Below are 23,162 nucleotides of genomic sequence, written 5' to 3'. Positions count from 1 at the left end.
TCAAACAGGATTGTGCTCATAATGCCATCAATTATTGTTATGTGACTCATATTATGACTCACAATATACACAACATGACCAAAAGTATGTGGAAACCTGAACAGCACAAAATATGTGTGTTCCAAAGCTGCACGATTTTCTTTCCTCTGTGAAACACAAAAGAACTGTTTTAGCCAATTAATTAAAGTCAGTGGGGTCCAAAGCAACAGGTGACCCTATTGACCTTTTTTGTATATGGCAAAAACAAACAAAAAAACAGACATTTCTCAAAATAAATGTGCTGTATAGATCACTTGCTAATATTTTACAACTTTGTCACTGTAAACACTTAGCTTGTACTAAATCCTTTAAAATTTGTTGCCACTATAATTTCTCTAAAAGCCAAAACTGTCAATTTAAAGGCGTGTTTTGTGGTGTATAAATGTACACATTTTAGTATATAAATCTTTTTCATAAAAGGTTAGGACTTTTATTTTTATCTTTAGAAACCTGACATCCCCTTTGAAGGATTTGAATCATATAGTGTTTGATCCTCAAGAGCAACTGAGCCGGTTGCATATGAAAATAATGAGCTGGGTCTGTGATTTGGGCAGCACTTCAAAGGCATCTGAAAAACTGTCTTCTCTGTTGAGTCTTCCTCAGAGAACCTTATTAAACATCCAACATGCTCAAACTTCTTTCTGCTGTTGCAGACATTTCTTTGTAAATTATAACCATCTTTGGCATCTTCTGAAAACAATATCAATTTATAACCTCATGTTCAGTCAAAGGGCCAAAGACAAAAAGTGTATCCCCAGACTCAAGAAGAATCAGCAGATAATAAAAGGTTAAACATTTAATTAAAAAATAAATAAATAAATAAAATGATTGTATTATGAACATCAATGGATAATGCTATATTGCGACTTGCAGTAAATAATTTGCTTTTGTGGTGTCTTCTCTGAATTGGAATAATTACTAATTGGAATATGTCCCAGAATTTAACATTCAATAAATAAATAAAATTCAGTGTTCTACATAAAACACTATAGGACACATTATAGGTGAGATTTCATGATTAGATGAAGCTTTTCGCAAATAAAACAACAAAACAAAACCTACCAACCTGTGGTAAAGCATAAATAACTTCTAAAACTGGCACTGTATACTTACTAGGTCACAGCATGTAAGGCCACCCATTTTTATGTAGCTAGATAAGATAGCTACTGTTGGTCTTGTTGTCAGCAGTAAAATAACTAGATATTAAACATGATTAATGTTTTTAACCATATAAGTCCATTTTTTGTCCAGTAGCCATGAAACTATTTGAGTCCAAGTATTTTCCTTAAGATTAAGATTGTAGGAACAACACACTTTATCATATCTCAGTCTGGACATGTACAGTCCCTCCACACACAAATACACCCACACAAAGAGATGCCATCTAGATGAGCCTTGTTAATCTATAGGAAACACTTCCTGTTCAGACGCTGTGAAGAATAAATCACAATCAGTTTAGTAAATCTCTAGATGTTAGCAATTCTACATAGTCAATAAACACGCATTTAATTTTGCAATGCATATCCCAGTCAGTTAATATATCTTTCATTATTGGCATCAAAAGTTACACGGGTGTTTTTCAAAATATAAATACTTTTGAGCCTTAAGACATTTAGATAATAAACTCTATTTGGCTTAAATGAGTTCAAATTAACATATATTCAACATCTATATAACTTTAATTATAATTTGAAAACTTTATTAATGTCAAAATTGTTATAATGGTGAAAAACCATTGTGTATTTTTCGCTTCGTTTTTAAATGTCTAAATTAGAGAAAGGTAAAGAAAGAAAGAAAGAGGTAAGGATTATTTAACAAATTGCTAGTTGCATGTTACAAATAAGAAAAATGTCTAGATGATCTCCAAATATGATTTCAATATTTGAAAACTTTTTAATATTTTGTTGTGATGAAAATGGTCTACATAGTAGGAATGACCCATATGCCAGACATGAACATATCTGGCACATAGCAACACTTTATCAAATGAATGCAGTCAACACACACACACAGAGACACACACACACAAACACCACAAAGTGAATACTCAAACCAGATGGGAAACTGTACACTCCAAGAAAAAACAGGGTGCTGGTATTATAAAGGCACTGTCTCTTAGGATACTGAGTAGCCCATTTGAATTTCCTTGCCTCAATACGTTCCTCTCTCTGTCCTCTTCATTATGAGCTCACTTCATTAAGATGGTTTCTAATCCCTTCAGTTAATAATAATGCACCAAACTGACTAAGCACTTACAGCACGCAGAGGTCTTCAACCCTGCTCCTGGGGACCCACTGTCCTGGAAAGTTTATTTCCAACCGGCTTCAGCAACACCTGCCTGCAATTTTCAAGCAGTCTTGAGGGGCTTGATTGGCCGCTTCAGGTGTGTTTGATTAGGGTTGTAGCTAAACTCTTCAGGATAGTGGGTCCCCAGGAACAGGGCTGAATACCTTTTGGTCTAGAGGACCTTTATTCATCCACTTCCACACAACATCATTAAAACATCCTGGATGTAAGATGTGGATGAGGTAAGACTTCTCTTCAACTGTACAAAAGGGGAGAGAACAAAACGCATAGCAATGCAGGGGTTCTCATTATGTGTGTTACGTCTGTTGTGCTCTAATGATGGCCCCTAGTGTTTCTGCCACTGCCACTTCCAGATGCTTAAAAGCTTAATTCACACATTTTTCAGAGTTGAAAAAATTACTTGTATCATTAAAGCTTTGCTGTGGTTTGTTGTTTGAAAGCATAGAAAGAACAGAATAGAAAAGTATTTAGTGCACAAAATAGGTTATACTCTCACCTTAGTACTCACTACTAAATATCCTTACAGCGCTCAGTAACTAAAGGAAGGAGCAAAAAGAAGATGGTTGAGATGCATTTCTAAAACTGACCCTCTCTCACTCATGATGCATCAGTATTGATTACAGTTGGCTCACTTTGGCAGAGAGATATCTCAGATTTTCCCCCAGAGGGTAAATTTGGGTTGTGTGTATGTACAGTATGTACAGGTACAATTTTACTGTACTAAGGACTTGGTTCCATTTGTATTGAAAATATGGGTATTTCTTCCAATGGTAGCAAGTAGGGTATTTTGATATTTCAGGGTGTCATCTCATCACAATTAATTATTGTGAAAAGGCATGAGCTATACCATGTTTGTTACTAATGACTATTTGTTGTTTTTGTCCAAGACCCAGATTTCCAATCTTAAAATCTTAAAATTCATCCAATAAATTAAAAAAGAATTATTACACTTGATCATTATTGTTGTTATTTTTCCATAAGGATTGTTTTAATTGGTAGTGTATCCATTTCCAATGTTAAAATATAAAAAATTATCCAAGACATTAAATATAAATTATTACACTTGATGATAATAATAATAATAATATTTTTTTCCCCAGAAAGATTGTTTTAATTGGTAGTGTATACATTTTTCTTTTGTTCAATTTAACTTTTCAATCCTGTTAGTCTTTTCAAACCCTTGGACAATGGACAATATTGGCAATAGATTTTATACATTCAGTGATGATGTTAGCTCTTTATTACCATCCCATTCTGTTTTATTCGACTTGATGGGGACATTTTATTGCCATTATACAGTAAATAGCCCTAACACTCATAAATAATATTTCTGTTAAGTCATTTTAACAATGTTAATTCAATAGCAAACATGTCAAGATGCATGTTTCAATTCTCCCATGGAGGTGATGAATCAGACACTAGTGTAGACTGCATGTGTATATCTACTTAACATCTTTAATAAAATTGTTCACACAAACTGATTGTATAATATAATAAATTAGTCAATATGGCTGATGCTAAGCAAATGACTGCAAAAACTAAGAAGGAACAGTGTAGCATTTTAAAAACACCCACTGGCTGTGTTGATACACTGCCAATGTCCTTTTTTAATAATGTGAACAAGCACAAATTTGTATATGCAGACTGATAGCTGGACAATTTCCAATCGGCTTAATAATACATCCAGATTAAAAAAAATGTCATTGCCGATATAAGTAGATCCTAGTGCTGCCGTAGATACGTCATCCACAATATACTCTAAGACAGACTGGAAATCCAGACAACACTCTCCAAGATGGTCCTCAGCTGGTTTAGATAATATTTAGAGAGTAGGGATTACTAATATTAACAACTATAAATCTGTGAGGGCCCCTAGGAATTGTGGAGTCCCCCAGGGCTCAATTTTTGGACCTTTTCTGTTCGATCTGTCATGCTTTTATCATCCAAAAGAATTTATTTTTACCAAAGCTATGCAAAATACACCCATATCTACAGAGCTCTATCACCAAGCCGTTACAGTTCCATAGATGTGAATTAGTGAAATTATGCACGTGCATAAATAAAATGAATTTTAAAAGTATAAGAATTACATTATTTGTATCCAAACAAGACCTATAAAAACGTATTCACAAGATCCTGTCATAAGTTTTTTTTCTTTTGTCATATGTCATTTTTTTCTTATACTGTACGGTTATGCATGTTTTTGCATGTGCCTGTCTGTGAGATAGTAAGCTTTTTATATTTGTCAGATCTGCTTTGTCTGATTTGATTTACAGTATGCATACAGAGCAAATCAGATTAAAGCAGATCTTACAAAGATATAAAGTAAGTCAGTATCTGTCCAGCCATTGTACAGGAGGAAGTGAGAGTTTGTCTTATGTCATGTGATTTTTGTTTTGACAAGGTAAATGCAAGCTAACAAAACTGCCATCAGAATATTAACGGTTCCTACAACCATATAATATAGTTGACACTTTCATTCTAATGTGTAAACATACACACAAATACTCTTTATGCCAAAATCCTCCTTTTCATTAGAGGTAAAGGTGCACTGTCAATTTTTACAAAAAAAATAAAATGAAATTACACACAAAGAAATAATTATTACTTTTGATAGTACTTATGGCTGCTTACATAAAAATGTGAGCAAGCCCAATTTCAAAATCTCAAAACATTAAAACATTTTTATTGATGACATCTGTTTCAGGCAAAAGACAAAAAGTTGTGTAAGAACCACAACTTTGTCCCTCTTCAAGATGTCTACCTCTTGTTGCTAAGCAACAAAATTTTGCTTGGGAGACACTTTATTACACCCCGTGTTTTAGAGCTCATTGGAAATGTGAGTTTTTAAACTGTAGTTTCTGGTAAAGTTTTGCATCATAAAACAAATCCTACTGTGTGGCGCCTTTTATCACGGTATCTAGGCCCGTAGCCAGCTATGAGGCCACCGAGGTCCGGACCTCGGTAAATGTTTCATGTTAAAAAATTTAATTTGCAATTTGCAGTTAAACTCCTCCTCATATGAATGTCTGCATGACATGTATAATTCAGTTTAGACAGTTTGTAAGAATTTTAGTGTCCGTGGTTTAAAAATCCAGCTACTATAAACATCTTTGGACTTGTCTTTTCCACTTAATTTGACACTTTAGAAAGTTAATAAAGTAGGAAGTTGTAGTTTAGGGTCAGCGATATCTTTATCTTATCTTATTTGCAAAAGATTTGAAATAATCTCGGTTTATTTTTATTTATTTTTCGTTTTTAATAGATATATCTGGCAACACTGCATCGCCGGCACTCAAACTGACAGTAATCAAAAAAGCCTATGGACATGTTACTGCTGACAGGATACCACATTCGTTAAGGGAAATGCAAAAATATCATGATATTATCTGTCAGAAACGTTATCAACGCTGCCAAAAACAGTATTTAACACTAGTACACAGATCTGTAGAACAAGTAGGTTACATAATGAAATGAAATACGCAAACACTAGCCATGAAGTCTATGCTATATGTCATTCAGTATAGTAGTTACAATTTTCAGAAATCATGTTATAAACATTCATAAGAGCACTAGACAAAGTAAGCAGCTATATAGCAATGGTTATTAATAAAAACTATATGATCATGATCATCCCTCCAAAACAGAGAAAACATCTTTCACAAATATCTACATGTCTGTCTATTTTAAAGTGTTTATAGTATGAGTTGTATTTGTATTTATTTGTTATTATAGTATATAGTATAGTATATAATATTAAAATTTTTACATAGTTACATCTCAAATAATTAAAATATCGTGAAAAACTTCATTTTTATATATATTTTGCATTCATAACATGTAAAGTAAGACATTTCAAAAGTTTTTTTGTTTTAATTTTGATGATTAGAGCTTACAGCTCATGAAAGTCAAAAATCAGTCTCTCAAAATATTTGAATATTTACATTTGAGTTTCATTAAATGACCATTCTCTACAGTATAAATTCAGGGTATCTCTTGTTCTTTGCAACCACAATAATGGAGAAGACTGCTGACTTGGCAATGGTCCAGAAGACAATCACTGACACCCTCCACAAAGAGGGTAAGTCACAGAAGGTCATTACTGAAAGGAGTGGCTGTTCACAGAGTGCTGTATCAAAGCATATTAAATGCAAAGTTGACTGGAAGGAAGAAAAAGGGTAGGAAAAGGTGCACAAGCAACAGGGATAGGAAATTTAGGAAATATTCTTAGGACAACTTAGGAAATATTCTAATATTTTGAGATACTGGATTTTGACTTTCCTGAGCTGTAAGCTGTAATCATCAAAATTAAAACAAACAAAAAAAACTTTTGAAATGTCTTACTTTACATGAAGTAAGACCCTCCCCCACCCCAAATTTTCAAAGCCTGGCTACGGCCATAACGGTATCTATTCATTTCCAGCCATTGTCGTCACTCCTCCTTGTTGTTAGAGTAGCTCATGGCGGCTGTCAGGAGTGTTTAACTGCATGAGGCTCAAAAGAGAAGGAGAGGCGACCATCCTCCCTCTGGTTAGACTCATCCTCACATTCATCACATCCTCTCCTATTTCTATTCCCCTTCATTCCATTACCCTTCACACTTTCTGTCCAACTGTCGGACATTTCTGTTCGATTAGTAGACAACTAGTGACGAATGACTAAAAAATTTATCAACTTTTGAGCTGATAGGCCTTACTTCCTGTAGGTCACAAAGAATTATTTGGTCATTATTTCAGTTTTCCATAACGTAGATCACCGTCCATTTCGATAACTCACTTACTCTTTCAAGTGGGTTAAATACCCCCATATGGCAAAAACAAACAAACAAACAAAAAACCAAGTAGTGTACAGTAACATACATTTTTACATTATATTTTTATTGTTTGTCATACTACAAAGAAATATTGTGTCAGAGGTCATGTGAGAAAATATCACTGCACTCAGTGAAGCAAACATGGATGATTTTTATCTATAATGCACTGCAGAACATCTTATTAGACTTGATGTGTCTTAATGTAACAAAGCGACAATGACAGAAATCATGAAAAACTGCCATAGAGAAAGCATGGATATGGGCAATATAAAAAGTAGAACATCACTGCAGAATCCACAGGATATCCACACTGGCAGTAAAATATTCCATTCAAGTAAAAAACACTGTACAATTCCTTTCGAATATTACAAGCACGGATAACAGACAGTTGGAATATTGAGAATGAAAACAGCAGGTTCTGGAAATACATATTTAATTATTTTGCTTGTTATTTTCCCAGCACACTATTCCCCCTTGATTCCCTATAATGGTGGCAAGAGCATCAGCGCTCACTTACACATCAAAATAAATAAATAAATAAATCCATCAAATGTGTTTGCTTGTGTTGTGATATTTTTGTTGCTCCAATTCTGGCCCTGTGTCGCTAAGCTCTTGTGGGAAGTTAAAGAGCTTTCTCTAACACTGAAAGTAAACATGAAATTATTCTTCCTTTCTAAGAGATGCATTTTTGCTAACTTGTTTGCACCAGGAACTGTCATATTGATGGCAACTACATAAAAATCAAAATAAATAAAACAAAAAATGAAAAAGTTAATTAAACTGTATAAAATAAAATAATATCAGGAGAAACAGTATTGTTTGAAATGTGTTTTCAGTATTGCGCTCTATATTTAGAACATGCAATGGGCTTTTTGAAAGAAAAAAAAGTCAAAAATGAACAAACATGGAAAAACAGAAATCTAAAAAGATTTAAAAATATCTTCAGCAAATGAAATAGTTATTATATATACAGTATATGGAACATTCTGTACTCAAAAAGCACAGTGACCTACCACGCACAAACATAATCATGCCATAGCAAATTTCTATAACTGCATTGCTTTGTAATCTGGGACTCTTTTGGGTTGATCTTTTTGTGATTATGTTGTTGTGGTAATTTAGAACGGATCGATCACTGATGTTGGCAAAATCTCAGCAACAGCACATGATAGTCTGCTCAGCAATAGAGGAGAATGATAACCACTTCAATGAACTTCTATTTATAATTTTGTTATTTCTGAGGGTAATTATCAAAAAATATTTTTGCTACTACACTTTTCAATGACTTCAATGACCACAGTGACCATAAAACAAGTGGTGAAGGCATTACATTGGCAAAACATTTTTTCTTCTAATAATGAAGGAATAAACCTCCAAAATATATACTGAAAATCTGTCAATAAGCAATAGTATATCACACATAACGTAATAGAGGTAATTAATATCAAATTAGAAATAGCAAAGCATCAATTACAATCATTAAGTGAAGTGACATACTGCCAAGTATGGTGACTCGTACTCGGAATTCGTGTATGGGTCACCATACTGATTATCCATCAGTGAAGATGTACATTTATTAAACTATACAGACACATTCCTATTTGTTTTAAAATAACAAAACAGAACAAACAAAAAACTGTTTAAAGAAGGGTTACCCAATCAAGACCTCGATTATCTGGTTCTGGTGTGTTCTAATTCTGGTTTAATTATGGTATGGATTTAAACTCGGCAGGACATTGGCCTTTCAGGAGCAGGACTGGACACCCGGGTTTAAAATAAACCACTGTGAGCAACAGCCCAACAGCCTTGTTCACACTGACAGCATTTAAATGGCTGGAGGTTGTGTGCCGCTCTGCACAGCTTTGTCACATCGCCAAAAGTCGCTGTCACTCATAACATCAGAAATCGCAAAGTCTCTTTGAAAATGAACAATGTCAGGTCACTTTGTTCCTGCAAATTGCTGTCCATGTGAATGCCTCTTTAAAACAGGCTTTTACTTCCCGCAGGCTTGGTTTGTCAAAGGAATAACTAAGAAGAAAATCAATTTAGTTTTGGTTTCAGCACTCAGAACTCAAACAAATTAATCCAGCACAGTAACAGTTTGGAGTTTGTCTTAAAAGTCACATCTGACATTCATTATACATTTAAATCCATCTTTGAATTTCTGACCTCTTGGGCTTTGCATTCATTTTTATTTCTGCTTTCTTCGCTCCAAGTCAAACACACAGCGAGTAGATTTCAACTTGGTGATCAAAGCTCAGTCCACTCGTCTGAACCTCATACAATTTCTGTTATGTCTTCAGACATTGACTCTGACATTGACAATGAGGCCTCACTGATGCCGGACACTGGATGTTTGCAAGAAATGTATTCAGCATCCTTGTTTGATTTTGTATGTACAAATTTACGAGTATACTATAATACAGAGCTTGGAAAACAGTTGCAGCAATAGTCCTGACATCAATCATTATGTTTACTTACAATCACTCTTATTTATTGTAAATGCACACCTTTGAACTAAATCTAAAGAGATGCATTTTTCAGAACACAGACATGAGTATCAAATACAAAACTGTACTAGAGATCTATGCTACTAATTTTCAGTGACATCTTGGACACATCCGTGTGAATAGTCGACATTGCAACCATGTCATATTCATTCTCCCGTGCTGACACAATCTTGCAGAGTCGGAAGGCCCGGAGGTCACGCTGGAAGTTGCGGTTTAGGAACCCGTAGAATACCGGGTTTATGCAGACTGAGCACATCGCAGTCAAGTGACACAGCGAGAACAGGAGATTGTGGGTACAATTCATAGCCACTTCGTGGTTCCAGTCGATGACAGCGTTAAAGACGTTCAACGGGAGCCAGCAAACCGCAAATGCCACGACGATGGAAAAGAGCATGATGTTTATCCGTTTAGTCTCACTGCTACGGTATTTGTTTTCACGGATTCTGTCCATCATGTTATTACGCCGCTGTAGACGTGTGTAGATCTGAGTGGAAGAGAAGAGGGGGACAGATAAACAATTATTCATATTCATATCTCATATATGAGAGTGTTTCTTCAATTACAGTATGAACACGTTTGGACTTCTGGACATTTAGAAAATGATTAAATTACTGTATAATTTTTATTACAATTTCAAATGGTCTAAAAACTAAAACTTCACTGACCACAGTGAACATAAAACAAATCGGCATTACATTGACAAAACATTTGAATTATAAAGGAATAAAATATACTGAAAATCTGTCAATAAGCAATTGTACCTCACACATAACACATATAACATTCAAGCAGATGTAACTAATATCCTTACCAAATTAGAAATAGCAAGGGAAATTTGAGTCACTTTTTTTTAAAGTGATGTTTAAGAAAAGTCCTTACATTAAATATTGAAATGGATTGTTCATTTGATTTTCTGTTTAAATGATACTTTTATAGTTTTAAACAATGTATATTATGATGAATTCTCTTAACTGAATTTACGATTTATGAGTTTATGATTGAAAATCTGGGTCTTGGACAAAAGTAAAACAGTTTATACATAAAAGGCCTTGATAAGTCACAAAAATAATGGTCCAAAGCTTCCAAGTGGATTTTAATGTGATCTTCATCAAAAAAGATTATATGAATACACATTTGCTGTATACTTTATTCAGATTAGCAGTCTTAACTCAACTCCCTCCACCAACAACCACAGTACACAACCCTATGACATGCTCGCCGAAGCTCATAAACTATAGCTGACCTGAGGGCAAACCATCATTAAAAACACAGTGGGGGAAAAGCTGCTCTGACATTTCAGATGATGATCTTTTTGTGTTTGTGTGTGTGTGTGTGTGTTTTCAGACTCTGTGTCTTTTATATTATTGAGTCAACGCAAAGTGACAGACAGAATACAAACAGAAGACTTTTTAAGGACCACAAACACAACATTGCAAGTTAAATAATGGCGTTACAACGTCACTGTGTTATCACATAATGTTAAAGTGCCTCAGTAATCACAATCACAAAGAACTTGCCAAAAACAAATCAAAGCAAATGCATGGAGATTTCTCTTGTCCCACTCTAACAACAAAGAGAAGACAGGTGAAATGAAAAGATGGGCTGGGAGGCAGGGGTCTGACCCAAAAGGTCAAGTTATTGCTGATTAGCATGAGGTAGATATTTGAATTACACTCTGTTCTATAAAGAGCATCTTTCTCCATTGATGACCATTCAACAATATTTAACTCCAACTAAATATTTTTATTTAAAATATTTAATTGTATTGTGATATTTTCAAATAATAATATATCATATGTTTGAGCATCCAGCACTATGTACAAACCATTAAACCATTGCATACATTCAGGGGTCCTGTGCTAGAAAGAGTTTTTTTATTCTTTTTGGTCTAACCCTCCATAAATATTTAAGCATTCATGGGGGCTAGACCAAAAATAATCTATTTAGATCTAGTCAACAATTACTTAAATAAATAAATAAATATTGGGCACATGACAATGACAAAATACAGAACTAAAATAACAAAAACTAAATTAACGATTTAATAAATTTTTACAATTTTGTAAAATTATTTAATAAATATTAAGTTAATTTCAATTATTAATATCTAATATTATATAAATAATACTAAAATAACACTGATATATTCACATTGTTACAAGTTTTTCAAAAATATAAATTACTCTCATTATGTCTTTTACACATCATATTAAATATGCCATATAATGTTAGCTTTTGCAATAGCTTATCGTATATTTGGCTCCAAAAAAAGGCAATTTAGTTCGCACAAGATGAACCACATTTCAACATTTCCCTCAAAATCTCCTTTATAAATACAAATTAATGTAATAATTTGCGCAGCAGCATTAATGTTTAGATGTGTGAGTCTGGATAGCTATAAGATAGAGCTATGCCATTCTCAAAAGCCTTGTCTCTCTTTCCTAATGATGCAAAAACAGTCTGTCCGCTTAGAACAGAACATCTGCACAAGCTCCAGCTCCACCCAGTGCATGTGCATTTGCATGCCTTATTAGCACAACAAGATGAATTAATTAATCATTAGTTCATTAGATGCACACAGATCAGAGTCTTGCAAGCACAACTGACTCCGGCCTTCTTTTCTCTCCTCTTTATTTCTCTCTTTTCCTCCTTTTTTATTCTCTCTCTTTATTTGATGAATGGCAGCGCTGGCACAGAGTCCTGTGACCTGAAATAACTGCATGACACAAAACCCAGAGGCAGAGAGAGAGAGAGAATGAATATGCAGACTGAGATGCATGTGTTCATAACTTATTATTTACTTCAGCTCAGATTTGAAAGCCAGCATTAGCCAGACTGAAACAGTGAATTTGTATACATATGGTATGTCATTTGTAGGTTTGACTCCGTATCCAAATTAGTTCCATGGAAAGCTGGCTTTGTTTAGTGGGCTGATTAAATGTGATTATAGGTCGATTTTACTGACAGCTGAACAAAAAAGAGTCCCTCAGTCATTAGGAATCATGTAGTCTTGGCTCATACACAGAAAGAGAGAGACTGATCTGATGCAATCTGACAGTTGCTTCCCTGACCAGACAGCCAGAATCTTTGTTGGCGTCACATTCTGAAGTATGGGACCGTGGGATGGTTGGATGACAGTAGCACCTAAGGATCCAACTGAATATAAATGCTTTAGTCATACTCTGTGGTAGTGATAGACCAAGACAGACCAAAATATTGGCAAGGGTGATTAATTGGCTGGTACATGGCCATTTTGAGATCATATGTTACAAAATAAATCAAAATCTACTAACAACGTTGTCAGTGCATAGCATATTTTAAATATTGAGTTCAATTTGAAGTAAATGGATTATCAAACAAGTCTGATTGAAAAAATGTGAAAATCTGAGCACATCTTATTTGCCATTATTAAAGGGTAACACTTTTCTTTTTGTTATACAAAGATTTTGGAAACATTTTACAATGCCTCCATTATTTATATTTGCATAGATTTAATTGTTTTACCCTTGTTTTAATCCTTAACTATGAAAATTCAATGTAAAATATGTATTTATTGCCTATCAATCCAATCATAAAGGTATTGACCGTGTAAAAAAAATTCTAATTTTTCCAAAAGTTTTTTGGCAATATTTTACCATGTAGAAGTCAGTATCCTTTTTTAAAAGATGAAGCTGATTGATATGACATATGAAACATGATGTATGTGAAAATATCAATGTAAATATCATTTGTGCATATTATTTTGTGCTTTATTTTAAGATTTAGCAAATAAGCAATTTGCTAAATATTTAATTATGTGTAGGCTATTTAGGAAAAGCTAGCTAAAAAATTGGTCTTGAAATGAGACGAATGAGACACCAAAATATGATTTCCATCACCATCGTTTCCACCACAGTACGTTCATAAAAAAAAATGACAAATGGCTGTCTCCACTGCTCGACAAATTAAATAAAATAGCAAGAGTGTGAAAAGTGCTTTTGCTTTTCTGTGATGCAATTTGGTCCAAATCACAAAAAGCATAATTTTAAAATGACAGCGGCAGAGATGGAAAAAAACGCAAGTGAGGAAGAGGGGAAGAGAAAGAATGAGACAAATTTGGATATGTGTGCATGTGGGTGTAAGTGCTGTTCCATTTTTGAACTAACCGCCCGTGGTTAATTGGGTGTAAAAGTGACAAGCATCCTTGACAAAACTCGGTCATTTCACTTGAACACCAACAAACGCTCAACAGCACTTGACAATCTGAACAGTGAGCCATCGTCATAATGACAGCAGAATGCTCATTCTGTCACCCCACACACGCATTTTAATTTTTACAACTCTATTAGCATAATAATCTCCATATTAAACCCATTACTGAGAAGCGGGAGCTTATCACATGAATCTTCCTTTCCATTTACGCCGTTCTTTACACATCATAAAGTTTTGAATCCTTTGTATTGCAGCATATCATTCGGTTTCTGTATTATTACTACTTCTATTTTTGTATCCTTTGGGGATGAGCCATTATGACTCATCCTTGTGATCTTGGGGGTCTTTGAATTTTTAAATGATCAGTTTTTGCACAGACCCTTTCTTCTCATCTTCTCTCTCCCTCTTACTCATTTATTCTGCCATTCTCTGACCAATCCCACCCTCTCTCTCTTTTCTTTCAAAACCTGCAGCAGTACTGGATTTGTGAAGATTCACTCTGTTTCACTGAGCTATGTTCAAAGCTACTGGATTCTAGGACAAAAAAACCTCAGCAATAATCTTTAGACGATACAGCAGAACGGAAGAGACATGCCTTTTTGTTTGTGAGTGTGTTTATGATTGTATTTGTGAGACTGATTTAATATTCAACTAGTTGTCTCTACTCCTAAAAAGTCAACATGAATTTCTATTTTACTTCTGTAATTAGCAGTATTTCAGAGTAAAACTGGATATACTGTATGACGAGAGAAGGTGTTGGCTTTATCCATTTGGGATTTGACTGGATGATGAAACTTGGGTGTTAGCAAAATCGAGTTATGTCAAGACAACCACTTTTCTTTTTTAAACAATATGTGCTGATGAATCCTTTACAACAAGAACATGAATCTAAATAGTATATAGGTCAGTTTTTCTTTTAGTTGACTTTAAGACCAGCCTCAACTCGTTTACATGACGGACAATCAGTCTGGTTGAAAACACACTACCATTACTTCCTAAAAAGCATCAGCTGAAAGTAAAGCTGAACCCCCCCCCAAAAAAAGATAATGGTAAACCGAGTACAAAAGAGTAAAAAGTCCGACTTACAGAATCTCACGTTGAGTTGAATTCCCAGTCAGCCGTTCGCATCACAGTTACTAGGTCAAACACTGACTGACTCTTGTGCTTTGTTTTGCTTAGGGCTTTATAAAGTATCTTGTTACTGGAATGTATAACACATCATTTACCATGCCGGAAGTATGCTGTGCAAGAGGATGCCTGGGAGTCAGTCGAAAATTCGATAAAAACTGGATTTACAAAATTTATTTTAGGGTTGGCAGGATTAAGATATCAATTAAATATCCTTAAAACAAAATTATTTAACAAATTTACACACTTACCAAATTTGATTTCATTCTGCTTTTGGAAATCATACAATTAATCTAGCTTATTTCATTGTATTGACTGCGCTTGTGTTTATTATATATTTTATAGAGTTTAAAATATATTTTATAGAGTTTAAAATATTTCAAAGATATTTTATACCTCTAGCATTACTGTAATAGTAATAGACAAACTCGAATTAAAATAAATATTTTCCAGCTAATATTTTATAATTAGCCTTAGTAAAATGACAATATAAAAGCTAATAATTTAATTTAAAAAAACATGCTTGAATAATATCATATGATATGTATTTTACTAAGGGGGTCCCTTACATGATTACATTCATCATATTTGGGTGGCATCAAAAAAGTTTGAAAACCCCTGGCCTATAGGCTACTTGAAAAAAAAAAAATCAAAATACATTTTTACACATCTGAATTATGCACATTACTAAGAGACTGATAAAAAAAAGCAGTTCATTTATCACTTTATTACACAAAGCTTTGGGGAGTTTGAGAATCTTGTACCTCTTCTGACGGATAACCACTGACTATTAAATTGAAATCTATCAAGTATGCCAGCTTAACATTTACAAATAAGTACCAAACCCACTTAGATAAGCCTGAATAAATGTCAAACTGCAAAGCTCTCAGTGACGTGTCACCCACCCCTAACCTCCCTGGTCAGACATGAGCTGAACTCTCCAGGGACAGCAAAAGAGCAACAAACATGTACAGTACATATCACAGTCTGCCACAAGAGATGTGTACTAGACTGTGATACAGCAGTCAGGATGTTGTAGGAGGGATTTGTTCTGTTCTGTTCAGACTGACATAAGAATATGGAGTAAATTGGGCTCTCCACAGCCCACAGAGTGTCTTCAAACTGGCTGAGAGGAATGAGCGTTCCTCTAGCACCCCCAAAAAATGATACATCATTCAGTTTCGTAGGAAATTCTATTAATGTCTGTTTAGTGTTTAAGAAAAAAACTAAAAGGGAAAATCTACTTTTCAACTTCAGTTAATATTCTAAAGTAAATCCATAGGAAAGAGAAATAACATATGAGACTTTTATAATACTTAAATGGCTTCATTTGTACTCGCAGAGACAGCAATGAGATTAAACAAACAAACAAACAAACAAAAAAACAGTTTATGAAATTTCTGTCATTACTCACCCTTGTGACATTCTAAACCTGAGTTATTGAGAGTATATAATGACACAATTTTCATTATTTCATTTCATGGAACTGAAATATTCTCTGTATAAATCTCTCTCTCTCTATCTCTCTCTCTCTCTCTCTCTCTCTCTCTCTCTGTACAGTGCACTTATTGTGTACATGCACGTAATTATATTATACTTATATTATACATTGTACTCCCCTGTCATTACATCTGTAATTAATTTCTGTAATTACATCTATAATTATACTGTTTACCCTTCCTTTACCCCTTAAACCTAACAAAACCACCAAACCTGCCACAAACCTTACCCATAACCTTCCTCAATAGCAGCAAAAGTATTTTGCAATTCAACATGAACACAATAGATAGATAGATTGCTGTATTGCTGTGATGGCAAAGCCATGAATGAATCATGCAAAACGATTTACTAACATTTGCACTCGTCATATTACTGGTATTTGCGCCATTATTAATTATTAATTGCGCTGGTCATTATGGAAATGATCTGGCTGCGTCTGTCTTCATTAATGTTCACATTGTTAGTAAAACAGCTGCAGAATTCTCCCCTCCAATCAGCATTTTTATGGAATTGCACACTAACGCTAATTTGCCCTGTTTAGTAAATCTGACCCTTATTCTTTTACAGTATGCCACCATCTCTTCTTACTTGTCTCTCTGGTCTTACCTTCAAGTAACAGATGAAGATGAAGGTGAGAGGAGTGATGTACTGCAAAACCAGCATCCCAGTGGTGTAGGTGAGCTTGATTTCTCTGGAGGGCCACTCCTCCACACACACCACCTTTCCCCTGTACTGCTCCTGAAACACTGAGGGCAGCTGCTTCAGCGGTGCGTCTGTCACCCTGGAGAATAACAGAAAGGGTGTGGCAGTGAGGACGGCCAGGCCCCAAGTGAGGCTGATGCCCAGACAGGCATGGTTCAGGCTCGGCCTCCATCCACGAGGGTGTAGGATGAGCTGGTGTCTCTCAATGGCAATCAGAACCAAGGAGAAGATGGACACCGATACAGAGCAGCACTGGACCAGGCTGTTGAGTTTACACATGACCGCGCCGAACACCCAGTGGTCCATAAAGGTGTAGATGAAGGTGAACGGTAGACACACTAGGGACATCAGGAGGTCCGAGACAGAGAGGTTTGCAATTAGGACGTTTGTGACATTGTGAAGTTCCTGCTGCCGTGCGATGACAAGGATGAGAGCCAGGTTGCCAACAACACCCAAAAGTACCACAGCACTGTAGGCAATGCCCATCACAACAAACAAAGAGTGGCTGCCATAGCACTCATCGCCATATGCGATTGTGGAGAGGTTAGCAAAGGAGCAATTAGATACGTCCAAGGAACAGTTCAGAGCAGTGATTGGTGGAACTGGTGGAGAGAGGGCGGAGTCTGGCATTGTTTCGCCTCCTCTGCAGTAAGTTGGTGTTGGTTTATATCAAGCAATCATAGACTCGTTCCTTCCAGGTAACAACCTTTCCAGGACCATGTTTTAGTCATTCTGACAACACACTGTGGAGACATAAGAAAACATTTCAATCAATACTCAGAAAAGACAAGGCCGTATCTACTGTCATGTTTGATTACGGAACAATCCAGTTATAAAAATCAATAAATGTTCCATTCAGTCATATTTAATAAAGAGTTATTTTAATCTTCTAGCATCACCATTTCTATTGACCTTAGCCTTGTTGACCTTTATATTTAAGACTTACTACACTTTGAAAGGGCAAGTAATACACATTTAATTGTGTAATAATTATAAATTATCCAACAGCATTCCAAAGGCATTGTAATAACATTAAAAAATAATAATAATGCTTTCCATTTCTAAAAGCTGTTTAATTAAGCCTGCATGGTATGCATGGAATTGAGAAGTTAATTAAGATTTTGGCACTCGATTCTTTTTTAAAATTAAGCCATTAAATACTCCTGACTGAGCTACTGACTCATAATATGAATAAAACCATTGGATTTTGGCCCATGCACACACACATCTAGGCATTTTCCACTGACAGTAACACTTTATTTTAACTAGTACTAGGGGTGTTTTAGAAATGTAATTTTAAACGTAAATTTTCAGGGTCTTTCGTTTGGTATGCATGTGTACCGAAAAAATCATAAACATAAAAAATCATTACAAAATTTCAGGAAATTCAAACAATAAATGCCGTTATGCTGCCTTTGATGTGGCAAGACAGATTTCTATACAAACACCTCAGTTCAAAAGGCAGCGCGGAGTGCGAGTGAGCGTTTTCATCCCTTCCTCTTTACTACTAGTTTTAACAAAATAAACATGAATGAACATCTCATGCCTCATCTTATCGCTCAATCAGTGTTTCACTCATGAAAAGACGTCAATAAACGGCTTGTAAATAAAATGTCACATAGGATTTAATTTACCTCAGGCAAGTCATCAGTGTCCACAGCTCGTTAGTTTGCTGGAGAAATGAAGCCTAGAGAAGAGCAATATAAGAGAAATATAAGATCATATGCTCATTATATTTTAATTTACATGTCAGTGATGTCTTAATTATTTAATGTGTGTTTAATAAATAAATCTGTTATGAAACAAGTTATGACAGCAACTGTGTAAATTATTATATTTCAATAATAAATAGAAATTTTATCATTTAGAAGCAATTTTAAAAACTGCATTATGTGCAATTTACACGTTAGCATACAATTATTTTTTTTTTTTAGTTGAGTGTTGATTATTTAAAAGTAAATAGTAATTGAATTTAAGTTTGGGCTCTTGTTAATGGTAACCTTATAGTAATGTACAAAGGACTCCCAAGTTTAGAGCAGAAGCTGAGGATTATAATTTAATTTATTTAATGAAAGAGCAATTTGTTTGTTCAGTAAACCACTGTTTAAAGTATAAAAATGCAATTTTGTTTAGTTTTTTGCTCCTGCTGTACCAAAACCATACGGAACCATGACGTCAAAACGAGGTACGTACCGAACCATCATGATTGTGTATCATTACACCCCTAGTGTAACTATAGAAGTTACATGCAACAAGTGTAACTACTAGGGGTGTAGTTACACTTGTTGCATGTAACTTCTATAGTTAGAACTATAAATTATTCATAAATACAAGCAACTAACTGTAAATCAAACTGTAACCCTGCAGTAGTTAATTAATATTACTCAGTACTTGCGTGTGTAATTACACTGTAACAGCGACCCCTTAAAATAAACTAACCCCATTGGCTTCTATTGTTCTTCTAGAAAGCTAATGATATATTCTATATATCTATATGTCCCTAAACTCTCAAACCTTTCTGGATTTCTACATATTAAGACATTATTTAGTAAGCCATTTGCAACCTGACTCACACATTTAAAATTCTCTTTAAACTTTTTTAATGTACTGTATGAACAGTACACATCATATATTGGTCTTAATTATAAATAATTTTACTTCCAGACATAAGCACAGACATAAACTCTATGAATGACTTGCATTGGTCTATATATCAGAGTGAAAGCAGGTTGTCAAGGTAACAGAGGTGGCAAAGCCTGTTTTTAGGTCTCTGGTTCTTTCATCTCGGGCTCCCTTTTCTTCTGTTTCTATCAGCAGCCAAATTCAACTGTAAATTCACTGGTTTATAATTCAGCGTGTTTAGTTATTGTAAATACATTGTATGAATGTATATTTAAACAACATAAACATCACAGGAAGCCGAGCCTTGAATCTCTTAACTAACCTTTCTCATTCATAGCAGGCCAATACGTTTACAGTACAGTAGTCTCGTGCGCATGAACTGCAATGGGATATGCAGACGCTGGCTAATCCCGATAGACTGAGGCTAAATGGCAGGCTGTTCACATACTCTGTGCAGAGTATTCCCTTGACGGTACCGATCTACAAAGTGACCTTAAGAGTGGGCTACAAAGGGAATACGCCAGCATTTGAAGCAGGCACTTAAATGTCAAGATGGAGCGGGATTCATTCATTTGCCTTTGCAAGTCTGTAAAGGGAAAATCTAATTAGGTGTGCAGAGTATTAAAAATGTATCCCAGAAATGTTAAATTAGATAATAAACTACTGAGAAGTCACTCAAAAAACACAATGTCATTTAATACTCAAGGAATGTTTGAAGGTAGTTAATTATTGTATGGGTATGTTTGATTTATTTTATTTTTATGGACAACAGATGGCAAATGCTATATGACAAATAATACACCCGTAGTGTTTAATGTTCCAACAGAACCTCATTAATACATAAACTGTGTGAATAATAGTCTCTTATCGCACTGACATTTATCTTGAATCATTTAACAGACTCTTTTATTCAAAGTGACTTAAAAATGAGGGGCAATTTTTCATAAGGAGGTGGTAACATAAGTGGTGCCATAAGATTGTTCAGAGAACTACTCACTAGAACAGAGATAAAAGGGAAAAACGGTGAAAGAAAAGTGTTATTGCATTTGCAGGTTTGGGTCTTATTGAGATGTCTTTAGATGTTTTTTGAAAGTTGCAAGACGCTGCTTGGCTCTTCGGGTGTCTTGGGTATATAATGCATGCATAAATCATATCTGGGTTTAAGACTTTGGTACTTTTGCTTCAATAGAATCGAGCGTTCACTGAATGACAATCTGACAGGTCTGTTTGTCTCTTGAAAAGTTCTGTTTAACAGCCATAAAACCTCAGACAAGTTGTACTAAGTTGGTATGAAATGGAATTTCATCCTATCTATCCGTTTTCCAAATTTATTGATCTTATTGTGAATGATTCATTCATATGTTTCACTTTTTTGACCTTGTAAATTTGTATTTTTTTTTATCAAAATGTCATTACTCCATATTCCAGTAAAAACAGCTTCTCTCTGGTGGTATATACTGGACTTTATATTTATACTTTTTCCTCATAAACATCCAATAAACAACCTGTGGATAGAACAAGGTTCCAGCTCTAATTTTTTTAAAATCTTTTTGATAATCCAGTGCCTTGTTTTAGGATCTGACATCTTTTGTTAGATCTAGTGTCCACTGTTTCTTGTATATTGTTGATGGTCACAGAACATTTTTACATTTACATTTTATTCATTTATCTGACGCTTTTATCCAAAGCGACTTACAATTGCTATATATGTCAGAGGTCGCACGCCTCTGGAGCAACTAGAGGATTAAGTGTCTTGCTCAGGGACACATTGGTGTCTCACAGTGGATTCGAACCCGGGTCTCTCACACCAAAGGCATGTGTCTTATCCACTGCGCCATCACCACCCCAGAACTAATTCACAACTGTCCTAAGTAGGCCAGTAGTCCACATTAGTGTAGCGGGATAGGTCACCCAAAAATAAAATTTTTGTCATTATTTGCTTGAAGTTGTTCAAAACCTGCATGCTGTTATTTTTTTCCCCTGAGACACAAAAGACATAAAAGATTTATGTAGCCTAGAAACTTGATGCATCTTAAGTAGTCAATGCAAACTGTGTGCTATATTCAAAAGTTTCTGAAACCAAATGAAAGAATAGTTCTGGGTCTTTTCAGTTAACCAGTAGATTCAGTTAAAAAAATCAGACTGAACAATTTGTTTATGAGTCAGACCAATCTGGTTCAAGATCAAGTTCAATTCACGGACTCTGTGACCAACTTGCAGCTCAAGTTAACACGAAGCCTGTCGGAGGAAACGTTAGTGAACAATAATAATAAGTCTGCTAAATGATTAAAGCTAAATGTTAATGAGATAAGAAATAATTATTTTCATAGTTTATTAATGAGGCTCCACTTGAACATTAAACAGGGATAGCATTTGACATGTTGTCTATAACAATAAAATAAAACAAACACACTCTATTATTCTCACTTTTTATTACAGAGGGTGAAATATTTGTAATTTCATTGGCCAAATATTGATTGTCTACTCTAACATAAAAAATAAAACAAATCTTAGCACTCTTGTGATTTAAATTAGTATGGTTAATATTGCTCTTTTTAAAAAATTATAAACTAAAAATGTAATGTGTTTATTGTGTTTCAATGAATCAGCAGACACTTTTAATGCCACTGCCATGACAATATAATTAGGTCATGGACTGTAGTCTTTCTAGAGCCACATGAAGAGACTCATTGAAGGAACCGAGATGAAGATGCATGTAATGATGCTGATATTAATGGAACACATAAAACCTCCAAATTGGGCCTTTGAGGAGTTTAAAAATTAGTTTATGATTAAAAAAAAGATGACATTTTCTCCAAAATGAGTCATTGGGAGCCATGGGAACCAAACAAGTGAGAAATGCGGTGCAAAAAGACAAGTAGTGAGATAAAGGAGGCGAAGGATGGAAGAACACAGTGACATTGACTGACAGAACATGGCAAGGAGAAAATTGGGAAGGCGAGTCAGATAAAACGTCTTAAATGATATCTGTCTTTTTCAGTGTTCTAGAACTCATATGTGTATACGTTCTACACCAGGTGCTATAAAAACCTCTAATGATGCAAATTTAAAGGCGAAAATATATATCTCAGAATCACAAAAATCAAATCCCCAATCCAAATTGTACAAATCAGCATTAAAATATATATATAAAACATGTCGATCTTTCATAACACACAGTGTTAGACATCCTTCGGCTAGAATGATGACACAAAATGAACTTTGATATTTTCAGTCTGCACCAGAAATTTATAGAGCACCATAAAAGACAAATTCACAGAATATGACAGCAGTTACAATAATATATACATCTAGTGTTGAAATACAATCTTGATAAGACACAAAAAGAG

The 23,162-nt window shown here is 34.7% G+C and overlaps 1 protein-coding gene across 1 annotated transcript; it reads right to left on the bottom strand.

The window, feature by feature from the left end:
* Positions 1-9,736: 9,736 nt before the first annotated feature.
* LOC306872639 (neuropeptide Y receptor type 1-like) lies at positions 9,737-17,820 on the bottom strand (the record flags this gene model as incomplete). Its single annotated transcript, XM_079421294.1, has 2 exons — positions 9,737-10,153; positions 17,095-17,820. 2 exons carry the CDS (start codon positions 17,818-17,820, stop codon positions 9,737-9,739), a joined length of 1,143 nt encoding a protein of 380 aa, XP_079277420.1.
* Between the last annotated feature and the right edge of the window lie 5,342 nt (positions 17,821-23,162).

The sequence above is a fragment of the Barbus barbus genome, assembly GCF_936440315.1.
Source record: "Barbus barbus genome assembly, chromosome: 7".
Taxonomy (NCBI): domain Eukaryota; kingdom Metazoa; phylum Chordata; class Actinopteri; order Cypriniformes; family Cyprinidae; genus Barbus; species Barbus barbus.
The sequence above is the reverse complement of the archived record's forward strand: the minus strand, read 5'-3'. Positions and strand labels throughout refer to the sequence as shown.